The following is a 25,377-nucleotide window of genomic DNA, read 5'->3' on the forward strand; positions in this document are numbered from 1 at the left end:
ATGATAATCCCTGCAAGGGCCCAGGACAGGTAACTGCATTAGCTTTTTGCTTTGGATGACCCGGGTCTGAGCCTGCCGTTTGTCGGTTGCGTAAGCCACCCGTATCAAGTGATTAGAGCCGTTAATCTTCGTTGGAGAGGGGCTGGGCTGGGCGAGCAGGATGTGCTCTAAGCCACGGGGAACCTGGCTAAGCTCTGTGCAGGCACCGAGTAATGGAGTGGGGATGATGGGGGGAAAATATCTGCAATGAGAAATCTTGGCGGGGTGTGGAGGGGACTGGGATACTACATAAGCTCAGGCCAAGACTGTTTATATTGCCAGAGTTTCTTGGAAGAAACGAGCAGAGCATTTGCATCTAGTAAGCTCATCCCTACCCAGTGCGCTCCATATGGCGTTTTCATATACCAGTCACCCAACTTCTTTCAACTGTTAGCATATTAATCAAAGGTTATACAAAAAAGAAAACAGGACCATAGCAACCAGGCTAACGTATCTGGGTGGTATCTAAACATCAAGTCTATATACATTAGAGTGAAGTGAGTTGTTTGGGGGATTACAGTGCAGGTTTCCATGGAAAAAAACTCCCATAGAACATACTTCCAGCTGAATTACTATGTAAACTGAAGAGATGTTTCAGAGCTTCAGCTTGATGTTTTTAATGGGTATTATCAAGCTGCTACCAGCACTTTAACTATTTAAAAGTCTTACAATTTCAAAATTTAGCTTAGCTGTATTTTCTCCAGGGTCTAGAATTATGCTATATTTGCTCTGAAAAATAATGAAGGAACAAGAAATGGCCTCTGTGATTATGCAATCATCTGCTTAGCAATCTAGAGTAAAAACAAGCAAACAAATGGTCTGGATGTAGAAATGGGGAGAGAGCTGAATGTGAACACTTCTGAGCTACTTATTGTGTGAAAACATTTGTATCTCCTCAAAAATGCTGCACCCCCATAGAGTTTGCCCACTCATATATACAAACATATTAATAACAAAGAAGTATGAGCAAAAAGCCCCACAAGTCAATGAAGACATTTAATTTACTTACTGTGGAAGAAAGAGAAAGACTGTTGTTTAAGATGCTTTTGGTGGGCTATGGTGGAAGAGGAATTTATGAATAGCTAAGGTAGATGCCCTGGCAGTTTAGGGGTGTATTGCCTTCTTTCACCGACATAGTAGAAAGTTATTAGTGTCTCTAAAAGAGAAAGAAATAACTGCACTGGGGAGATGCAGGAAAATGGACCATATGATTTTAAAGACTTCTTATATTTTCACCTCCAGTGTTTTAAAATCTCTTAGGATTCCTAGTATATCAAACACTGTTAAGTTTCAAGTGATGAGATTCTCCAAGTCAGTAAGACTACTTTTCTCATGCAAAGCTTGTTCCAGGATAAGAATAAGGTATTGTGCTTCAGAATTTTTGTACTGTTGAAAAACAGTATTTTTCATATCAACTTGTTACACAGATTTCTGGCTGTGAATTGTGTGTACTATGCAACACTGCTAGGATATATTTTAATGACAAAACAAGAAAGTCTTCCTTGCCTTTAAAAACATGATCTGAAATAATCTAATTTGAATATTTTCACGCTACTCAAAATTGGAGAATTTTTAACAGATTATGAATACTTACCACATTCATATATAATTCATGATGGATGAGAGATTATTTTAATAACGTTTATTATGTGAGAATGAAAAAGGATGAATATTGGGTGTGACTACTTAGTGGTTGTAAAAGGCTGATAATGTTTGTTATTGCTTTTGTGATTCGACTGCAAATGATTATTTCAGAGCTCCCTGTCATCGCCTCCTCGTCTCCCTCTTCGTTCAGCAGCGCGTCGCCTTGCAGTGCAGCTGCGCTGCTGCCAGCGCAGGTGCGACAGCGGTAATAACGTAGCAATAACACGCACAGCGTCGCTGCTGACCGCTCTTCTCCAGGGGACGGGGGACACAGACTCAGTCGGGAGAGAGGTTCGGAGGCAAGAGCAGCCACGGCGCAGCAGCCGCGCAGCCGCTCCTGGCACGGCGGATGCAGCCCGGAGCGCGGCGCGGCGAGCTGTGACACGCGGGGGAAATGGGGTGTGCGGCTGCTTGCCGGAGAGGGCAGAAAAGCGAGGGAGCAAGCCTCAACATTCACCACTCTGGAGCAGACAGTGGCACAGATGTAGAAAACCCTTTTTTCTTCTCCTTTTTCCTTTTTTTTCCTGTTTTCCTTTTTTCCTTTTCTTCCTTTTTCCTCTTTTTTCCCTCTTCCTTCCCTCTCCTTCCTTCTTTTCTATCTTCTTTTCTTTTTTTTTTCTTCTTCTTTTTTTCTTTCTTTTTTTTTTTTTTTTTTTTTTTTTTTTTTTTTGTAAGAGCCAATGCTGCTGAACTCAAGCATGAAATGTGGACAGGTGAATGATGAATTAAGTAAACGCTTTGGATTTGGGTCATAAATACCACGCAGCTTGGCTGACACCCCGGGGCTCTTCTCCAGAGGGAGCCGAACTGCTCGGCGGCCGCCAGCTCCCCGTGAACGTGCTATTCCCGAGCTGTTCCCCGCCGGCAGGCCGGGCTGCCCGGAAAGGGACGTCGCTGATGGGTGGCGAGCGGTGTAAGATGGAGATGTCGGTGCAAAGCCCGAGGTGCCGGGCTCTGCCAACACTGGTGCTGAAGGCAGGGCCCCAGCCTCTCCTTGGAGGGCCAACATACGCGTACACACACGTATATGTGTGCACACGCTAAGCTATGTTAGCAGAGCGTACGTTCCTATACTGTGTTTTTCTCCCCCGTAAGCTGTAAGGGGGCTAATAAAAATACATCCTTTCTGTATGAAACATTGCCCCTCAGCAGAATAATACAATTTAACTTGAAAGTAAAGAGCAATCTCCTACCACGCCAAGTCCGACTTCCTCCCGGTCTTGTCACGGACAATTTAACAAGTTCTGACTTGTTCGCTGCTGGCCAAATTTGTCCTCCCGTTTTTCAGCCTGCGGCAGGTGACTTGTTCACGACCCCAGTTTGATTTTAGTGGCAAATTAATGTTCTGTTCTGCTGCTCAGCGTCGGGCTTGGGGTTCTTCCTGCCGGCGAGGCTTTGCTGCAGGAACTAACGCTGGACTCCACATTTTTGTTTTCACATCCATTTGCTTTCCGTCGCAGATGGCCCCGGGAGCAGGCTGGGCACCGCGCGAATCGCCGCGCAGGTATTCCCCAGACCTCTGCGTGAACGAACCTCCCTGCTCACACACCAGGGAACTCCCTGCAAAACCCTTACGCTGGCCCAAAGAAGAAATAAAAGCTAGATAAATACTTTAGATCTAGATCTGAAGCTAAAGTGTGTCACTGCTCTAGCTCTGCCTGCAGGAAAAGCTGTTTCTCCTCGTTTACGGGGAAACGGGGCCGTGCAGCCGCGCGGGGCTGCCCCGTCCCGAGGGACGTCCGGCGCCCGGCGGCTCCCGCGCCGGCTCCCGCCGCGGGACTCGGCTCCCCGCCGCTCCCAGGAAGACGCCGTAACTCTTCCTTCGCCGTTACCCGCTTCCCAATCCCAAATAAAAGCAACCTACGCAAAAATTACTGATTTGAAGACAGAAAAGGCAGTGTTACTCTTTCAGTCTTGTCCTAATTAAACCAATCTTTTCTTGAAGAAGCAAGCTTTTTAGATATAACTGTCTGAGAGAAACTCAATACAAAGAAGAAAAGGGATTTTTTCCACCGTTTATCGTCTCTGGCTCATTTGCAGACGTAGGCAGCCACCGGGCGGGCGGCGGGTCCGCCTGGGACGCTGTGCTGCGCGAGCGCCAAGGAAGGGCTCGCCGCTCCGCGGGGCCGGCTCGGCGCCCGCCCCGCCGCTCGGCCCCCCGGCCCTTCCAGGTGCGGACCTGCAGCCCCGCGAGCGCCGCGGAGCTGTCCGTGCACGCAGCGCCCCGAAGGGGTAAGCTGCAAAAAGCACGTTCTGCGACTCCGGACGGTCGTGCGGGCTCCCAGCCGCAGTAACTGCGTTGTCTCAGCCATAGGTGAAGGGCAGAGGATGGGGCCAAGCGTCTTCGAGGGCAGACTTCACCACGTATCATCACATTCATGTGCACAGCCATGATTTATTTATACAGGGCAAAGCCAAGAAAATATTCCCGACTGAACAGTGTTCCTTGTCTCTTACAGTTAAACAACTTCATAGCCAGGGAATGTATTTTTCCTCTCTCTCTCTTCCTGCGTTTTTCATGATCATTTGTTAAATATATTATGACCTACTGTTTACCTCACTCTGAAGCTTGGAGTCCTTTTGTGGCTTATTCCCTCCTGTAATTCTTTAAATAAATCACCATATATTTGCAACAAATCTTACGAGAAGTGATAGGACTAACATATGGAATAAGATTACATTTTCCATACATGCATATGTTTAAATGATCTGCCATAAAACCAACTTAGCAGCTAAAGTAGTACATCTGAATGGCTACACTATATCCTAAATCCTTTTATGAAAGTTTGAGCCTATTAATGGAAGAATTTACTGGGCAGGAAATCTATCACTAGCTAATACGTAGACAGGAGGATCATTTTCAGATTTAAACAGTATATTCACTCCAGATCTGAAACAAAAATAACACTAGATTTGGGGCAGAATTTGGCCTTTTAAGTTCAAGTAAAGCTCAGGCAGAACATTATATATTCATACGTATCACACTTATCACACAAGTGAAAATTACTTGATTGCAGCAAATTTATTCTAAATTAACAGTGGTGCGAAGGAGTGAAGAATTAATCCAAGGGTGTAGGCTTGGACCAGTCAATCATTTGTAATTGTGATCATCTTGTCTTTTGTCAATATGCATATTTAAAGTCTAATTCTAATGCTTAATGCTTTATTCAGGTATGACAGTGAAATCGCCAAAGATAAAGGAATCAAATGAGAGGCCTGTTTAGTTTAAAAAAAAAAAAAAAAAAAAAAAAAAAGCAAATCTTAAAATTTCAAACAGATGATTTTATTTAAATGTTAAATAATTTAGTAGACATAAACGAGCCTATGGCCTCAGAATTGTTATCTTGATTGTGCAAATGTGAATAAATAAAAGCATTCAACCTAAGAGATACTGAAATTAAGTTAATGGATCATCTGCATAGCTCAGAAAGCTGTTACTGATATATAAAGTTATAAATTCTCAAACACTAGCTCAAATCCACTATAACATGATGGTAAAGTACATGTAGTTTAGATAAAAGGCTTTAGATTATAAGAATTCCAGGGGAGTATAAAATAGCCAGAGAAAATGTTAAAGCCAATTGTAGCTAATCAAGCAGATGTTATTGAATCATTGCCTCTGAAATCCATACTCAGGGCATTCTTTTTCCATGTAAGTGTATATTCATGAATCCTTTTTCATTCTTTAAGAACACAGTAATTGTTGTGACCTTTTATTTTAATGAAAGGTTCTTAAATGACTTGATCCATTATTTTATTGAAGTGCATATTTGTGTGTGAAAAGCACTTAAACGATAACTTGCACAAGCAGATTCCATTCATACCAGAGTACTTGCCTGTAGCCTCATGGTGTTAAAAATGTCATTACTCTGCTTTGCTTCTGCTGGCTTCATCTGCTTTCAAAGAAATCCCCTCTACTCCTCTAAAGATTGCTCTAGCTCCAGAATTAGCAATCCCATTTTATAATTGATGAACTGAGCTCTGGCCAGTTAATTCCCTGATTTTTCTAACTTAAGGTTGGCTGCTAAAATCAGTGACCTGATCTTCAACACATTGAGCAAATATTCCCCCAAACAAATAACAATTCAAAGAAGAACAAGGACCCTCTTCTAGTAGTTTGCATAATCCAAAAGCATTTAAAGACACCAGTTTGCACATACTTAAAGACTGAAGTCAATCCAAAATATGCAGTGGTGAAATTGCATGTCTAAAAGGCATTGAGAAGGTTAAAATACCTGGTATTATTTCATAATATTTTAGTCTGATTACTTCAATTTCTTTTATAAATAACATCTCAAGGATTGATGACAGAAAATCAGTGAGTCAAAAAAAATGATGTATGTTCTTCTAGTAAGAAGATGAAAAATGTAAGCAGCCTGCCCTGCTGAGGTAAAAGACAGGAAGAGCAATAAGAGATCAATAATCACACTCAAAACAAGACTAACAAAAGTTTAAATTAATATATTCAAAGAAAAAGTAAAAGTAGAGCATAAGACCAATACTTATTAGGGAAGGACAACTACCACCACACAGTGATTTGGAGGTTAATGTGTTTTTTATGTTAGCCCTCAAAAAAATGCAGGCTGAGACTAGATGCTTAAACCTACAAAAGGTTAAGAATATTTCTATAAATTGTGCATCCATGGAGGCTTATTAAATGGCATTAAGATGTTCCCAAGGAACTGGATAGAGCTATTTCTCGGTCACTTGCAATCATCTTGAGGATGTGTACAGCAGGTAGGGGGACAGGTCACAAACTCGGCAGTTACAAAGGTACAAATAAAGTCTTACCTTTGAAAAAGAGCACCTGAGGGGCAAATGTTAAGGCCTGTAAGGAGGCTGGAACAATAATTGAAATAATCAGCCTATTAATACCTATGAAAAAAATGAGGTAATAGGAAGCAGCCAGTATGGTACTATAAAGGAGAAATCAGGTTAAGGAAATCTAGTTGCTTTCTTTCACAGATATCTAGTCTTGGTAATGACTGAGCAGCAACAGATACGATATCTTGACTTACAGGTTTTGGCACAGCTGTACATGACATTTTCATAAGCCACCTTAAAGAACTAGTTCAGAAGAAAATTACTATGAAGGTGGAAAGGTGAATGCAAAATTATGAATGCATCTTTATTAAATAGGGACAAATATCTAGAGGACTATCCCATACTCAGATTGGTACTATTGAATATTCTAATCAAGAACTTGGATAATGAAATCTCAAAGAGGAAGACACTGCAATCACTTTGAAGACAGGATTAGAATTCAAATTGATCTACATAAATTGGAGAAATGATCTGAATTGTTAAGATGGAATTCAGTAAAGTGCAAAATGCTATATTAAAGAAGAAAAAAATCAATGCATATAAAACAAGATGTGTAACTGTGGGCTCAGTAGCATTTCTTTGGAAGAGGATTTCAGGATTGCAGTGGATAGTCAAACAGGTTTTTTGGCAAGAAAAGAAAAGAATGACAAGGGAAATTAGAATGAGTTCACCATTATGTAAGAGGTTGCTGCTAAAAGGAAGAGAATAAGCTGTCTTTCATGTCTATTGTGGATAGAATAGTAATAATAAAGTGCATTAAAGGGAGGAAGAAATAGGAAGAAATAGGCCTGACATCATGGACTATTTTCTAATCATAAAGTTAGCAAAGCACTGACAAAGTATTCAACGGAGATTGTGTCATTTCCCTTCTGCTGGAGTCTGAAAGAACAGGTCAGACACATCTATCCAAAATGAGTTAATCTCGCCTTCACACCAAGCAGTGCATTTCTCTGGGGCCCGTCCAGCCTGACTTTCCACAGCTTGGAGCCGCGGAGGACGCGAGAGCGTACTGCCTGGAAGGAAGAGGCAGGCTGCCCAGGGGAGGCAACCCAGGACACGGGGAGGTGGCCAGGAGAAGCGAGCGCTGATGTGAATCCCGCTGACAGCTTTCACATGCTGGTCTAACATCTGCAGGGGCCTCTTTTGACGCCTGGGTTCACAACATCTGGATCCAAATTCTATTTAGCTTAGCCCCTAGACTGATCTCACGCTACACTGAGCACGACAAGATGGAGTCTAACTAGCTAGAAGTCTGTGATTCTCACTGCGTATCCACTCTACAGAGAACCCGCACTGACTTTCCTGGAACAGTCTACTCCAAAAGATAAAAAACACTCTTTGTTTCCTCAAGGGAAACACTAAAATTTCTCAAATCTCATATATAGTGATTAATGTTAATTCTGTACCTTGGAGGCTCAGGGCTTTTAAAACAGAACCAAATGGATATTTGGCAGAATTTGGCAGAGTCGGTAAGAAAGGAGAGTGGCAAGCAATGTGACATCTGTTGTTGGCATTAGTTAAATGCGGACACTGCCTTCTTTAGATCTCCTAACCTTCTCTGAACCAATAATTTTTAATTGGGACAAAACACTGGAATGAGAAAATCATCCTGAGTTTAAATGTTTCCATCTGTGATTCAATAAAGCAGCCACACTACCAGCAGAGCCTTGCCAAGATACTAGATTATCTTCTCTTATTGACGATTAACATTTGAACCAGCCACTAAAGCAATCAGAAGATTGACTCTTATTAATAAAGCAAAGATTAAATAAATGAAGCAAAAGGCTCTAAACACATTAAAATTCTTAATAACTTGTCATGAGTGTTTGTGTAGTGATGCTATTAGGACAATCTGAGCTTCAAAATTCTTAGGTAATTGAACATGACCAGGTTAATACAATAATTTTTAAGACATATTTTCAAATCTGCAGCTTATACTATTTACTAATACAAAAATCCTTTGTGAAAATACTTTTCAAACTCTCTGAATTTCTGGGGTAAAAGCTGGCATCAAGCTTTCAGTATTAAACCTCTTTTCTCTGTAGATGCGGCTAGCCCGGAGCACAGAACCAGGACACTAGACATTGTTCGAGTCTGACATTGATTGAAATATAGGTGGCTGAATGACCTAGCCTGTCTGATTAGGTGTTCCTGTTTGTAAAGCAGAATATTTATCCTGATTTGTCTGACATAACTATTGGCCAAATACTCATATTGTTGATTCAGCTAAGTCCCCTGTTGAGCTAAATGGGAATTTTGCCTAAAAAAAAGAAGTTGACACCCACTGGAGTAGGTAGGATAAATCATGCCCTGTGTTAGAACCTCTGGATTTTACCCTCAGGTCCAAATGGCCTTGAATTTGATTTCATGAAAACTGCTGAAAATAAGCCTTTGCTGGTACACGCAGCTAAAGGCCTGCTGTCAATGGGCCTGCAAAGAATATGACATAAAATTTTAGGGCCAGCATTCAGCTGAACCATTAAGTTGTGCAGCTCTAGTGACCTCCCTCTGAAAGCCCTATCAGTGGACAAGGTGCGTCGGAGGAAGCCACATGCAGGTCTCAGATGCGGAATACCCTCTCGTCATACATTTAGCAATGAGAGATGCAAACCACACAAATTCAGACATGAAAACACACCTCTTGCCTCAGGAATACTTTGTGCAGGAGAAGAGGCAGATGAGAGGTAGGAACTTTTCCTGTCTTCTCTTCAGCAGTAAATCATTCTTTGGACTTGAGAAAACATGGGTAGGTAAAGAGTGTCTTTGGCAGGGTCTGGTTCGAAGCCTGATAACTTCAGGTCACTGCAGTGGTGGTGCGCAGTGGAAGAGAGGATCACGGCAAGCAGTGTACTCCGGCAGAAGCACACGATGCTTCTGCCTTTGGCATCCGCTGCTGCACGAGGAATGCAGATAAACACTCCATGACTGAAAAGCAATTAGGCCTGGTAGATCAGTAGATAAGGCAGGTATACAAGAAGACTACATTTTCCTATGCTAAGAACAAAGCAGGAGGAATACTGGGAAAAATATATATGGTAAATATATATGGTAAGAGCATTGTAATTCCAAGAATGATTTGGTGGTTTAGTGTGTAAAGAAATAAGAGCACTGCCTTTCTTCTTAAAGCCATGTAATTGTAGTATGATGTTTGAAAGAGGCCAATTCCAGGACTATAGTGCCTAATTTTAGACAATCTTCCACTTCATCGTTTCTTGATGAGAACCAGAAAATCTTTGCTTTTTTAATCTCAGTTCTTCCTGCAATAAAGCAAAGAAAAAATAGGAGAGAAAAAAACACTTTACAATAGTTGCAATTTTTCCCAAAGTATGGACTGCTGTTTGGCTAACAGCCTGCTGACTTTGATTAGGAAAGCACAAAGCTGTCAAACATAACTGACGGACTTTACAGTATCTCCTCCCACTTTCACACTGTGTCTCAGAGAGCGGGAAAGAGAATTCACCCCTGAAGAACCATCTCACTATGTTCTGTTGGGATAAAGATGATCAAATGCAACAGGACTTTAGACAAATTACAGACATCTTTTTACTTTAGCTCCTCATCTGCAAAACAGGACAATGGAACTTCCCCTTCCAACAGGATGCTCAAGGAGAATTGCACTAAATAGTCCGAGGTCCTCACATCTTGAGGAAAGGCTTCCTGGCGCTGAGCTGTGCCAGCCCTGAGCTCAGCCCTGAAGTACATCAGATATGTTGCAGGCCCACCCAGTGGAGAAGCAGGAAATAGCAAGACCTTGTTACTCCACTGCTTCCTTTCTTGCTAAAGATGCAGTGTCTAACATTAACAGAATACACTGTGAAGCGTCCGGTGAAGACGCTGAAAGTGAAGGCCTGTCCAGGTACGTCAACTGGCATAATGAAAAGATGTAATCTCCTTTACAAACTCAGCCCCCAGGGCATAACATATTTGATACCTTACCCCAAAGCACCTGCTGTTCTTTCATCTAAAATAGCTCCTAAAAATCATAAACAAACTTTTTAATAATAGTATTGATATGAACTAATGCACAGTTAGTGCATTAGTGAGCAAAGCTGTCATATTGCTCCTTCCCACTGGCTTTCTGCGCGCTGTGATCCAGCCCAGCCTCCATGCATTACGAAGTGTGCGCTGAAGTGCAACCGTTCATCTCAGAAGGAATGAGAGCCTGAGTTCCTTCACACTTCCCCTGAAAACATCCGCAGCAATGGAACCTGAATCTGCAAGTCTATGGATGATAAAATAATCACTTTGGAGAGAACTCACTGCAAAGCACAAGGCACTGCAATTACACAGCCAGGTTGGTTCTCCTCATATAAATCCAGGATGTGCCTCCACTCCAGCAGCAACTCCTGAGGAATGTGTGGCTTCACACTACATTCTTGCATTCTGTTCATTCTGGAGGTATTCATCCATCACTAAACAAATAACAGCCCATCAAGAACAAATGCCAATACTAGTGCAAAGATTAAAAGCAGAAAAGCACAGAAAAGCATGTATTTTAGTTGTGGATACATCATGAAATCCATTGAGATTGATGGATATATTGCCTATAGAAACCAACTGAACTGCAGGCAACAGTGCCTTACAGCAGAACAAGCAGACCTGAAAAACAACGTTGCTGTCGAAATGCCACTTTTGAATGGATAAACTGGGAAAGGTAACTTACAATTTAACTTTTGTAGAGGGCAAATAATTTGAAGAGGGAGTGTGACAACGAAATTGATTTTAAAAAAGCAGTACTAGCATTCACATTTGAATGCTTTAAGCTGAATAGCATGAAAATGTCATGAGCTAATGCAGGTTGGAAGTAAGAAACATTAATACTCATCTGGAAACTAGGTGAGAATACCGATTATAACAGATCGTGGGGGAGATTTCAGATTTAGAAGGTAAAAAAGTCTAAATACTAAAGGTAAATGTGGGAGTAAAGGATTCAAGCATACATTCCTGTCATCCTATGTGATGGTAAGATTAAAATAGTATGACATGTAACTAAAATTGAAGCAAGAGCTAGGACAACATTATGGAAAATTGCTAGATTTGATTTTGGAAAGACAATGAACAGAGTCAATGGAATCATATTAATTAATCTACTAGAAATCTGGGATATCAGTTTAGGTATGCTAATTTTGCTTTAAGAAAGTCCTTCTGACCTCCTACTGCTATTCCGTTCTTTCCCCTGTTCCTAGAGTTCTGCAGTTAAAACCTCACTGCTAAATTCTCCAGAATGTGAGCTGAAGAACACTAACTAGTCCCAAAACTAACTAGTCTACATTCATTGCTTGACTACGTATGTAATATCTGCTACTATCAAAAGGACTTTGTCAATATATTTAAGTACCTTTAGATATGTTCACTCCAAACTCAGTAGTTGCATTGCCAATGTTACACTAGAGCAAGTTTTAAGAATTGAAACAAATTTATATACACAAAGTAAGCTTAATCAGTGCACTTCACAAAAATATAGTATTTGAGTATTAGAACGTGATGTACTGAAGAAAGCATGTGAGCTTTTATATTTGTTAGAACAATTCTGTATGTAATTAGGCCTCATTAGTAAAGGTAATCGCTGTAATTTATTTGCGGAAATACAGCACATTGCACTCCATCAGCAGATAATGTTCTTCATTAAAAAGAGTAAGAACTTTGTGCACCAGAGTGGATGTGGTCTGCTTATCCAAAGAAAATCAGAACTACAATACTTTAATACCTCATGCCATGAATGCAACACATGAACATTAGACTAAAGTCTGCAGCAAATTCAATAAAATTAAATCCTTTGGACTGAAGCACAGAAAAAATAATTGCTATAATCTAGCATTTTGTTATAGCTTTTTCATTTCTAAAGGAAAAAAAGGAACATGATTCACTACATACATGACACAAGGACACATCTGTCCTCTTCCTGCATATTTTAAGAATTAGCAAGTGCTTATGGGGAGACCAGCCATTTTTGTTTTCCCACTTCTTACGCTTACAAACCTCCTTATAAACTACTTAATATTTCTAATAAGATTAAATATTTGTGATTGAAGGAAATACCAAATCCAGTAGCTGAATGAATTTTAGTTTTAATTACTATTTTGCTCCCATATGGAAGTTTCTATTTTAAAAACCGAAGTCCATTCAAAAATAGAATGATCAGAAAAATCAAACACTATTTTCAAAATCTAAGGAAAATTTAATCAATATGCCTTAAATTATGTTTATAGTAACTGTAATACTGACAAGTATGACATTTTCAAAATGGTATTTTTCTTGGAAGTACTGCAAAAGATACTACTCTTCATTTACTAATATGTGCATAATTAAAATTAACTCTAGATGAAGTCAGCTTCACAAATCCAAGTTCACATATAGTTAGTTAGAAATCCAAATGTACTCATGTTTCAAGTGTGACAATTACAGATCCCTTTTTCACTTTTAAGCACGTTTTCTAATTCATAATTTAAATATCTTAAATCCTGAAATACTACCACAACAAATGAATATATAAGAGACAAAAGAGCTTAAGAGTGTATTTGTCATAAGGTAGAAAATATTCTAGTTGCTTGAGTTCTTTTGTGCATTTTGTGTTTTGTAAGAGGGGACAGGAAATAGGTTATGACTGCAGATTCATTCAAAGAAAAACTCAAATTTACATCTGTGGTTTTATTTACCTTTGCCGATAAAAATCTATCAAGTATATTATAACTGCAACCCTTCTCCCTCCTTTACTCATCCCATCCCCACCCCTCACCCTCAACCCCCTCCCCCCAAAAAACCCAACCCTCAAATAAACAAAAGTTACTTTTCCAAAGATTTAGGAATGGGAAAGAAATTGCATTAACTTTATAAGCATGAATACTTATTAAAGCTATAGACACCTTCGGTCAATTGAAAACAGTATTCAAAGTCCTAAAAAAGTGAACACAAGACATTTGTTTCCATTGTTCCAGATAATTCAAAACAGGTCTAAATTTCATGACAGCAATATTATATAGCTGTTTGCAGCTGCTTCTGGTCCAACTAAATATTCCAAGTTGATGTTTTCATTTTGGCCCACTGGAGTCCGATAATTCGTACAGTCTATTCAAAACACAGAAATGAGAGCAAAGACTCCATACAATAAAGCACAGGGGTATGCTACTAGGAGTTGTTGCCCTTCCATTGCTAAGGCAGAAATAAAGATTTTGGAAGCAGAAAAGCTGCACCAGCCAATGATTCCAGCAGTGAGAATAATTCCCATCATTCCCCTGTAAAGATAAAAACAAAATAAAAGGAAAAAAAGCATTTAAGAGTTGTGTATGCATGCTTATAGTCATAACTGGACTCTGTTTCTAATACCTTCTAAAACTTCCAAAATAATCTGAGGACTTTCACTTTTTAAATGAAACAGAATTCCAGTATGGATTTCATAACTGTATTATTCAATTATGAAAAAAGTCTAAATTAACTTTTTGTGAATATGAAACCTACGTGTTGAATAAAGAAACTGTAGCAAGTTGTTTCTTGTTACTTTCCAATTCCTAACTTCTTGCAGCTATGAAGAATCAAACTGATTTTCTCCTTCTCTGGAGATATTCAAAGCCTGCCCAGATGCAACCCTGTCTAAAATGCTCTAGGTGACCCTGCTTTCGCAGGGGGGTTGGACTAGATGATCTCCAGAGGTCCCTTCCAACCTTATTGATTCTATGATTTGACAAATTCAATTTCCTGTCTCAACTTAAAAATTATCTTTTAAACTTTAGAGGTACTGAGATTTGTCAGATTAAAGGTTGACTAAAATCATAGCTTAACATTGTTATTTGAGTGCACGTATTTAAAAGCTGTGAATTGACTTACAAAACAAAATTTATTCAGTGTCTGAAGACTCTCAATATTTGTATTTTTCCAGTTACTACAAATTCCTATCATACTCAAATTACAAGCAGTTTCTAAACTGAACGTGATACCAGATTATAAAATTTATGTACTTACTGCAACGAAAATACAACTGCAAAAGCGGAAAGTAAGATCATAGGAAGAAGACAGTATCCAAGGACACTGGCAACACAGCCAAATGAGACACCCGTCATGCTCATTAGGTTCAGGAGACAAAACATCCCTAAACATCCGATTGCACTTATTCCATACACGTAACCAAACTGAATTTTACCAGCCTAAACAAAAACAAAAACAAGAAAAACAAGCAGATTAATGCAAGTTAGTTACATAACTGCACAAGTAGTGTATTTGACACACAAAATGAATGTTTACAAAATCTTTTTTTCCTTTGTCTTCCTCCGCCTCAAATTTCTACATTCAAATTCAACAGACCATTTTTCCACAATCTGAATTTCAGAACATATGTACATTTACACACCCAATAGGCACATTTATGCATCCTGATAGTAAGTTTATGTATTCTGATAAGCATATTTTGATCAAAAAAAAAAATCTTATTCTTTGAGTTGGGCTGCAAAAGCATATGAATTCTTTAGGTTTACTCAATTAGCTTTGCTAGCGGATTTTTCTCTAAAGATTAGCTGCAGGGTTTTGTATTAGTGCAATAATAATCTTTATTATTATTTAAAGATCAAAAAATTTAAAGTCAGGAACTTCTTGACAAATCCAGACCTAAAGTACTTTATTCACGATAGACTCCATGGAGTTATTGCATAATATAAACTTAGAATTCCTAGGAATAGACTAAGCTGAACTGGAAAGCACCATGCACAAACCACAGAAAACATATGCATCCTACAGTCAGATCCATGCTTCCCTCATAGCATTTTTCAAAATTCACATGCTGTAGCTGTATCCATCTTTACAGAAAGATGACTATGAAGATTCCAGCTACTGAAAGCTTTTGAAATCTGTCTCCCAAACCTAACTTGCAAACCAAGTTTATTTTATGACCTATCTCTTCCTCAAGTGCTATAGAAAACAATATCTGCTCCAAACTTTTCTTTTTGTTAGGCTGAGATTGTTTTCTCTCACAGAATAGGCCTGTTATTTCTTTGATCATCTTTCAATGATTATTTAAAAGAACATGTTTTGCTTTACATGGCAAGCAACAGGGAGCACACAAACTAAGTAATGATGTTTCAGAGGGCAAAAATCCTGAGAGCTACGGAAGGTAACATCTTAAAACATTCTCTTCATAGTATGACATTTTTTAAGTACCCAGTTACATTTTTATTCAATAATTTTCTTAAAAAAAATTACAGGAGAAAGTGATAACTTCTTAATAAGAGAACATTCAAATGTATCCATTATAAAAGGAACATGTTCATCAATTCTACTGGCCCAGTTTCCATAATTAAAGGTCACTTATAAAAGTAGGCTTACAGTCCCCTTGGTACCAAAATATTGTTCCAAGGGTTGTGGTAACGTGAGATTTTACACAAAAATTAAATAAAATGCCTGAAGACATTTATAAGGAAGACTGATTAAAAATACTGAAGTTTTCAGTGACAAAGAAGCCCGTCTGTTCCTACTCTATCATTTACTAATTGACACTTGAGTCATTACAGCACAATCTTATTTCAATTAAGCTCAGCAGAAAAGAAAAGAAACAGGCTTTAGCCTGTCCTGACCTATTAAGGAATACAAGCATTTTAAAAGGAGGATTACTTTTTAAAGTATTTTATCAAATTGGCTCTTAATATTGAAAATCAAGCCTAATATATTAATTGTATCAAAACTTTAAATCACTTTTTACATATTAATTTTAAACTTACTTGCCTAATGACTCCTCTGGAATATCAGTCAAGGGAACAACGTACAAAGAGTATGGAGAAAATAGATGCAGTGAAACAAAACAGAAATAATCTTAAATTTTAAACCCAATAAAAGTTAAAAAAAATTTAAAGGAAGATATGGACTAAACATACAGAATGTTTTATTAGTCCATTGTTCTGATTCCTGATAATGCAGAAGCTAAAAAAGACACTTCAAAAAAAAAAAAAAAAAAAAAAGTATGATTCTGAAAGTAAGACATTCCAAGGCATACAGAAAGAAAAAAATATGAAAAAAACTGAGAATGTGGGTGTCACACCCATTTGTATGACAAAAGAGCCACATTCCTCAAAAGCAAAATACGAAAAACAGTATGTATACCGCAGGAATAATTAGCAGGCAAAACCTAAGTACTAAAGATCTGATTCAAAATCCTCTGAAGAAAACAGATAGTAACCTCAATAATTTCAATGGGCTTTGTATCAAGCCCCAACACCTCTCTGACTGAACTAAAAATTCTTAGCCAGGATTTTTTTTTTTTTTTTAATGGCCTCCATGCTAAGACGTTTCTTAGGATCAACCTAGAGGGTAACATGGCTTCTTTCCCATGTTTCTGGTAGTGTTAAAACCACAAACAGTAATATTTTGCAATCAATATCTTACCAGTAATAATGTGGCTCCAAAAGCTAGACAAAAGACCATTGGTCCAGCCAAATCAGTCTCATTCATGATGCTGCCATCTGCTACTTTTAACGGATGCAGCACTGTTAGTGTCTTCTGCCAGATGTGGTCGAAATTGATCCCTAATTCTACAAGTTAAATGAAAAGGATTATGTATATTTATTTTATTTATTTCTTTTTTTTCCCTTTCCTGTTGCCCCCATTTGCTTCACTGATAGTTTTCCCTGCCCCTCCACTTGTAAACCTCCTCAAAGTACCATTCCTATGGAGACCAGAGAATTGAGTCATTCCATCTTTCCTCAAGGAGCTGTGTGTGCTGCCTCCACAAATTCCAAGTGTCAAATGCTCTGAAGCAACAGGCTGATTTTTACAGGACCAGTTAAGAGCATAAGCACAGTATTCTGGGTTAGACCAAAAGTCCATGTAGCCTAGTATCCTACCCCTGTAAGTGGCCAAAAGTAGACATGCAAGAAAGAGTGTAAGAACAAATCATGCATATTCCCCAAGTATTCTCCAAGTATTCACTGACTGATGGCTCAAAGACTTCTAATTCAGCTGAATGCAGCTACTATTTGCCCAATTCAAACATTGAGATTTTTTATGAGCATCTATAAACAAATATATTTTGTGAATAATGGGGAGGAAAAAAAAACACAGCTGGGTGGAGGAAAATCACGCATATCCATCTCTCTAACCAGCAGAAGCAGTAACAGTACAGTTTTTTTGTTTTCCGTTGTTTGGTACGGAACAATGATGTATACAAGCTGGAAACTCAAACCTCAATACATATACTTTTAATATATATCTATTCCGGCATACTAAGTAGGCTGTATTCTGATAAGAATTTCTGAAATGTTTGGCACGTCTCTTTAGCAATAAAAATTTCAGTTTCAATCAATTATGTGGTCAGAACAAAGATCATCAATTTCTTTTACAAAAAAGGCCAGTCTTAAGTATTGTTTGCTAACTGCAAACTAAAACAGCAAAAGTTCACTAGGAAACTGTATTTCACATACTGAAATACGGTATATGAAATACAGTTAATCAAAAAAATTTCAAGTAGAGAATATATACTGTACTATTCAACAGAAGTAAACAACATATACCCCTACTACTCATCGCCTGTGAGGAGTTTTGGATTTGGGCTATAAAGAACAAGTTATACCTTCTAATAGAGGAGGTTCATCCTCAAAACTACTTCCATAAAAAGACTGTGCTGAAGTTGGAGTATACGTCTGCGTTGGCTGATAAATCTGCCCTGTGTAAGGTTGCTGCTGTTGCATCATTTCTGGAGGGATAAATCCACTTTGCTGAGAATACTCATAGCCTCCATATTGCCTATAAAGAACATCATGTTATGAACAGATATAGAATTTGTTTTAAATACCTCCCTCCCCTACAAATCCAAAGCTTATTTTTGATAAAACATCAGGATAATATACAACAAACAATCCCATCTATCCTGTACTCAAGTACAAGCTTTTTAGGAATACAGCTATGCTCATCAACTAAAACCCTCACAAACAATACAAATGTAACGTACACAAGACAACTCTAGTTGCAAATATGCCAGTATTTGGAGAGCAAGGAGGTGTTAAGGTAAAGACTTTGATAAACAGTGTTATAAATTGATTACATTACTACTACAGGTTGTAGACCTGTCAAACAGCAGGAGAAATTTACATCTCAAACCTACTCAAATATTGTCCCTTAATTACCACTGATGCCTTATTTGATGCCAGCATTGAGTTGCTATTTAGAATGTTTATTTGCAAACTCACTATTCAAAAACAGAGTTCCTTACATGATTATTGCTTTTGTTCCCCTTCATAGTTCAAAAACAAGGTTTTAAAAAAAAAGGGGTAGTTTCCTTCTTCGTTCACATTATATGCTATAATACTACTTGACATAAATGTACAAAAAAGCATTATGACACAGGCATTAAACACATTATGACATCTACCTCCAAGACACGATGCAAGGGGGAAAGAAAAGAGTATGTAATTTTTCAGTTTATTTCATATATTCTCAATTAGTTACTAACTACTCAAATTATCTCTAGAATACTTCCTATTGTAGATTTAATGTATAGAAAAAAATATTGCTGTACTGCATCTTTAAAAACAATTGCTCAACAGACTTATCTTCTCTCATTCCTAAAGAATCTGACAAGCTATTCTTGCCACCAACCATTTCCAAGTCTGACTACAGAGATTTCAGTAAACATCTCTACAATAACTTACTTCTAAAATTAAGAAAAAAGGAAAACCCCAAGTTCAGTTCTCTCTTCACGTGTAAGTGGAGCTCAACCATATTGCAGCACTACAATTCTTACACATATCTACCTTTTTAATACAGCACCATGATCATGCATAAGTCATAATTAAAAAAAAAAAAAAAAAAATCTCAGCCTGAATCTAGACGTTCACAAAGTAGTCCTAAAAGCTCCCACGACGTTGAAAAGTCTGCCATGATTTCCTACAAATTTGGCACCTGGACTGATTTCTACTCCCTGGGTGACTGGGGAAGGACTTATGGAACAACAATGTTTCCTCTCCTAAAGACTTAGACAGAAGGAAACAATAGCCTTAAAAATAAGCATGCCTAAGCTATAATTACTATTATAGAATCTCTCTTTCAAGCTTCTAAATTTTGTTTAAAAATGCAGAAAAATGGGTATTCAACATATAACCGTTCTGTATTGTAAAATATAGGAAAACGCTTTATACTGTGGAATACAGGGATATAAATGGTGCTGCTCATAGAACACTGCAAGGGGCATTTGCTTGCGGGCAGCAGCAACCGGCTGCAGCGCCAGGCCCTTTCTGAACATATTTAGGCTTTCTCAAGCGGATCTCGGGTGAGGCTTCGTCCCCAGGAGGCGCGAGCGGGGCTGCCGGCGGACAGGGGCGAGGGGAGCTCGGGGAGCGTGCACGAGTTACTTGCTGTAGGGCCCCCCGCTGCCGCTGTAGTCATAGGGCTGCGCCTGGTCGTCGATGCTGTAACTCGTCTGGAAGAAGTCTGCGCTGAAGCTGTCAAACCCGGACATGGTAAGCGATCTGCAAGAGAGCAGAGCGGCTGCTCCACACCCCCGCGGCCCTCAAGGGCCTCGAGGAGCCCGAGGAGCCCGGTGCGCCGCGGGCGCGGCGCTGCGCTGCGCTGCGCCGGCCGCCTCGTCTCCGCGGGCCGCGCGCCCCCACAGCGCCGCGGCGGCCTCCCCCGCCCGGGCCCCGGCGCCCCGGCCCGCCGGCCCCGGCCCCGGCCCCGCCGCCCGGCCCTCACCCCGCCGCCCGGCCGCTGCGACGTGTCACGGCCCCGCCGCCGCCGCACCGCTTCCGGGCCACGGGGCCGCGCGTGCGCGCGGGCCGCCCGCCCCGCCCCGCCCCGCCCCGCCCCGCCCCGCCCCGCAGCCGCGCGTGCGCCGCCGCCGCGCACGCGCGTTGCCACGGAGACAGCGGGGATGAGGCGGGCGGACAAGATGGCGGCCGCGCGCCCGCTCCTGACTGGATTCCGTTAACCCGTGCGTCGCTGACCGCCGGCGGGTGTCGGGGTTTTGCCCCATCTCGGAGCCCCTTCCTCCCTTTTAAGCCTACTTTCAGACGTGGGCGTTTTTATAATTATTTTCATCTCTCATTCTTTTGCTTAAACTTTGAAGAGAAGTAGAGCAGTTGCTTGTTAATTAATGCATGTGAGGAATGTAGTTCTGCCCAGATTGTGCTGTCTTTAGGGAATGCTTCCCAAGACAGGTTTTATGACATTAAATCACCAAAACGTTCGTAAAGAAAGATTTCCTAGTGCTCTCCGCTGTGTGATGAGTACTGCAGTGTTTGTCAATCTCCCATCTCACCTGTTTTATTACCTGATTAAATTTGCTTTTGTGCAGAAGAGATTTCAAATTTGCAGGTCAGGTTCCTGTGTTAGTGAATTCTGATCTGTCCTATGCTTCACTGTGTCAGTAAAACATTGGATCAGCTAAAACCAGCATCACATAAATCAATTAATCTTGTCTGAGTTCTGTTATTTTCAAATGTAACATGATTTTTTTTCCACGAGGTTGTGATAAATACGCTAGTAGCCCTGTGCCTTAATAGCTAGTAAAAACAAAAAATCACAATAAAAGTATGTCTAGGGTTGATAGAGCATCTGGAAAATATGTTTATCTTGACTTCATAAAATTTCATATATAGATTAATACAACATTTTACATATTTAATACTTTACTTTTGAGGGAGTCTCTGATCTGAGTTACTGGTTTTTTGTGTTGCCTTTTAGATTACTTCATGCTCATCCCTGCTGGCATGAAGCTTTCGCACCCACTGATGCACTTAGGTGAGAGGGGTCTCAGCACTCCCCTACTGGTATGTATCTCACCTTAAACCTGCAAAACTCATGTGAGTATCATGTGTCCGTGGGAGGACAACTTTTTTTTATATTCTTACATGTTATAAAATGCTTGGTCAACATGAACAAAGTTCTGATTTGTGTGTTCATTGTTCATATCATATGCAAACATGCTGTGATTCCAGAAGCTCCTGGATTATAATAAAGCATTAATGATCAGTGCCTCCTTTATTGCTTTGCATCCTCATATGCTCTGACAGTCAGCTATCCTAGCTGTAAAATAGGAAGAATAATGCTGATTTATCTTCAGGTGGAGCTGTAATGCACCGTGTAATTGCTAATTGTTATTTATTAACTTCAGTGTTCTTTCCTAGTGCAACCACCAATTAAATGTAAAGATCTGAATACTGTTTGTACCTTCTTCAATATTACCCTCTCCAAAAAGTCTGCAGAAATCCAGTATGCAAATCTTGCTGTGATCATGCAGAGCAGACGTGATGGTGTAAAAAAATTGCCAGAAAATTGATCTTTCTTTATTCAGGAAGCAAAGAAATGGAAGCAGGTGTCTGGTGATTAAAGTAATAGTTGTACATTCCTCCCGTCTCTCATTCACTGCTGCATTTGCAGTTAGTCCTTAATCAGTCTGGAAAACCTTTTGGAGCAGGCAGAGGGAGAGACTGATTTTTATTGGGTAAAAATAGAATAGAAATACAAAAATTGCTGCTCCCTGTGCTAGTATTGTGGCTATGGGAGGCAGTGGCTGTGTTTGTGTGCTATAAGTTTATACACTGGTTCTGGGTTAAGGGTTGATTTTACCTCCCTCATCCTTCTTCCACTCCATTTCACTTTAATAGATCCATATTGTTTAAGGCTTCAAGTAGATGAGGTGGATTTTCTCCATAGTGATGCTTTTAATTTAACTTCTTAAAGTATAACACAAAGGCAAACAAGTTTATAGCAGTTGCCAGGTTCTTTTTATTTATGCTCATCACTGTCATCTGTTTTCACTACAATTTACATGCATAGATAACATCAGAAGGTTTTTAGAAAAGATTTAATATTAAAGAATTTGAACTCACAGTGGAAGTCACAGGCTAGACAAAAATATTGCTAGTGCTATGGATTTTCTTGTCTTTACTGAAGACTAGCTATTAGCCTGTCCCTTTCAAATAAACTGCAAGATCTGGGAATACTGTAGGAAAGAAGGGTGAAGTGAGGCTGACAAAAGGATGTGGAATTGAGAAAGAATGACTGGGACAGACTGAGATCGATATGAAATAACTATGGACTAGGAGAGACCTGCAGGAAAGATCTGCAGATGGCTTAGGAGCTGAGCAGGAGTGAGATGGAGACATGCCTGAAGGTGCAGGAGAGTCTAACTCTGAAGAAGATACTCTAACATGAAGAAACAGCAGTCTAACTAGGGACTACCTGGCGATGCAGAACACCACTGAGTTAAAGTTGCACAGACTTTATTTGCCAGCATTACCTAGCTTTTGTGTGCCTATCTTTCCAATTTGATAATCTTCACCTTTACTTTGAGTGTTGATAAACATAGTTGGCAGAGAATATTTCTGTACATCTCCAGTGTTTGCTTAGATTGTACCAAGAGAAGTTACAGTTCTGTTCACTGTGCTCAGGAGCCTCCTTTCCTTTGCATCCCCTGGTCAGTCACTCCATTTATCCTTCTAGTGTCATCACCTTGCTCCCTTTTTTTTTTGTGTAGGGCCAGGGGAAAAGGCTGTACTCCAACTCTGGTAATTAGAATTTGTTTTTATTAACTACCTAGGGTATTAGCATTCACTGCTGACTCAGATGGGTTTTGTTGTGGACAGAGTCAGGGAAAACCCCAGCTGAAGTAGTTAGCTGAAACTTCAAAATGAAATGAATCATAATTGGCACTTTATTGTTGTTGCTGAGTAGGTACATGGTAATGAGGTTTAGAAATGTGTTAGTTGTGCACTCAAAAACAGCTGCAGTCCCATGCTTGATGTAGCCTGACTTATGATATGCATGCTGGAACTGAACACTGGCCACTTGGGCACAAATGCTTCTGCACAAGTCCCTATTTTGAAATACATGTACATTTTTCTTCCTTTTTTTCACTTCAGCTTTTATTTTTTGGGACACAGTCACAGTTACTTTATTACAAAACTCTCATATATGTAATCTTCTTCCAGTGAGATCATTGTACCTAAAGTATAGCCCTGCTGTAAGCTTTTCCTGCAAAACTTATCTTGTGGTGCAGTGTGTACTCTGACTCCTGAGAACAGCCTTCCAGAAAATAAGCGTTTGTAGAACTGAATGAAGTAACAGTGGAGGAATTACACCCACAGATAATACAGAGATCAGTAACTGTGTTATAAGCTTCTTCTTGCAAATTTATCCTTCAGGTGAATTAGCATTTGAAGGGTGAGAAGATACCAGCTTTCCTGGAAGACCTGTGGAGCGTGCAGACCAAATCTGATGCTGATGACTTTGTGCCACTTTGCTGAGCTGTGTTACCTTGTTGCAGTTCACTGGACAGTAAAATGAGACCCCTGTCCCAGTCTCAAATCCCAGCCAATGTGCTGTTTAATTGTGATTTGCTGGTGAAATGCTCTTTGGCTAGAAATCTATTTGGGTTTGCTTAGATTATTAGAATTTACTCACAGCTTAGGTCTGAGCTTTTGTTAATTAGCTTTCTGTGTTTGCCCTAGGCATCTCACCATTACTTCAGGGTATCAGTTGTCTGCTTTAGGGTTGCAGGCTCAACTTCTGTGCAGCAGCTTGTAGTTGGATACAGGCCTGTGGGGACAAGAGACAGCAGACTTTGAAGCTACACAACTGCTTTCTTCTTGCATAATTTGACACGTGTATCAGGCTGGGCAGTACTAAGGGGAACGGGGGGAATGTCATCTTTTTTACACCTCCCTCTCCAGCAAATTCTTTCTGGAACTAGGCACATCAGTGAACCCTTCACTTTCCAGTGAAGCACCAAAGAGTTGCCCGCTGGTATAAGCAAGGCTATAGAACTCATCAGCTGAGGATACAAGGACACAGAATAAGTGTAATACTTCTGTCTGGCCTTGGTTGCTGAAAAAAGGGCCAGGTTCAATTTTTAGGAGTCACAAGCTCAACTTCCTACCTGGAGTTCTGGGAAAATTAGATCAATGGTGCTCAAGGAGATAAACTTCTCCACTCCCAGTGAATCAACCAGCTTAACAAAGTGGCACCTTATTGCAGGGGAAAAGGAATGATATATAATAGTAACCAACTTGTCTATTCCTGAACTGTAACAGCAGTCACTTAACATCATTTTTTCTGATTTTTTCATGAGGGCTGCTAGGGCTGATGGCTGCTTCATGCTTCCTGTACCTGATTCTCAGTAACAATTTATGATGGTTATGTCCAAGAACCTAATCTTGTCAAGGCAACTGCAGACCCAGTAATGCGCATAGCTCACTCCTGCAAGGTGCTCCTACTTTCCTAGCCACGTATCTTCTTTAAAATCAATGATTTATATTGCCTAGCAAAAGCTCAACTAGTGTACAAGACTACACAGAGAACTTATTACACCAAAAGTTTCTTCAGCAAACTGTCCTGCCCCATTTAGAATTTTCCTTTTGCACATGAAGGTAAAGTTACTGCCTTTGAATAGTGTAAGTCCTCACCCCATGGATGTGTAGGAATACTTTTCACACAGCTCTTTCCCTTCTGTCCGATGTTGATGGGGGGGGGGAGGCTCTCACTATATTCCCTTAGGACATGCACGTATTTGAGGCTCCTTGTGCACACCATGACTTCCAAAGCCGTGACAACAGCCACTAAAGCTGATGACAGCTGGGTTTTTTGTTTGTTTGTTTGTTTGTTTTTATGTTAGAGCAGAGAATAGGAAGCCTCCAAAAACCTCTACAGGCTGCATATAAACAGTCTGTCTCGCCATGTTTGGTGGCATTACCTGGTTGCATGGTAAGCCACCAAACACTGTCTGGCCTCCACAGGCCTGTTCTTGAAGGACCAACTCTAGCTGCATGTGAGCTTGTGGATAGGGAATATGGTTTTGCAAGATAACCTTGAAATGGATCCAAGTTGGAAGAACAAAAACACTGAGAAAATTAATGTATAGATTACACAGTGCCTACATTATACAAAGATATTACCCAGTGA

The 25,377-nt window shown here is 39.9% G+C and overlaps 1 protein-coding gene across 2 annotated transcripts; it reads right to left on the bottom strand.

Annotated features, from left to right (window-relative positions):
• Window positions 1-13,272: 13,272 nt before the first annotated feature.
• On the bottom strand, window positions 13,273-20,227 carry YIPF5 (Yip1 domain family member 5). 2 transcript variants are annotated; one of them, XM_062587206.1, is made up of 6 exons: window positions 20,170-20,227; window positions 19,830-19,946; window positions 18,053-18,225; window positions 16,870-17,015; window positions 14,464-14,645; window positions 13,273-13,739 (listed from the first exon to the last, which is right to left on the bottom strand). In XM_062587206.1, exons 2-6 carry the CDS (start codon window positions 19,934-19,936, stop codon window positions 13,577-13,579), a joined length of 771 nt encoding a protein of 256 aa, XP_062443190.1. In that variant the 5' UTR covers window positions 19,937-19,946; window positions 20,170-20,227; the 3' UTR covers window positions 13,273-13,576. The 2 variants fall into 2 exon arrangements, with proteins under 2 accessions (XP_062443190.1, XP_062443191.1); XM_062587207.1 differs by lacking the exon at window positions 20,170-20,227 and having other exon boundaries at window positions 19,131-19,922.
• Window positions 20,228-25,377: the final 5,150 nt, after the last annotated feature.

Source organism: Rhea pennata, chromosome 14, assembly GCF_028389875.1.
Source record: "Rhea pennata isolate bPtePen1 chromosome 14, bPtePen1.pri, whole genome shotgun sequence".
NCBI classification, from domain to species: domain Eukaryota; kingdom Metazoa; phylum Chordata; class Aves; order Rheiformes; family Rheidae; genus Rhea; species Rhea pennata.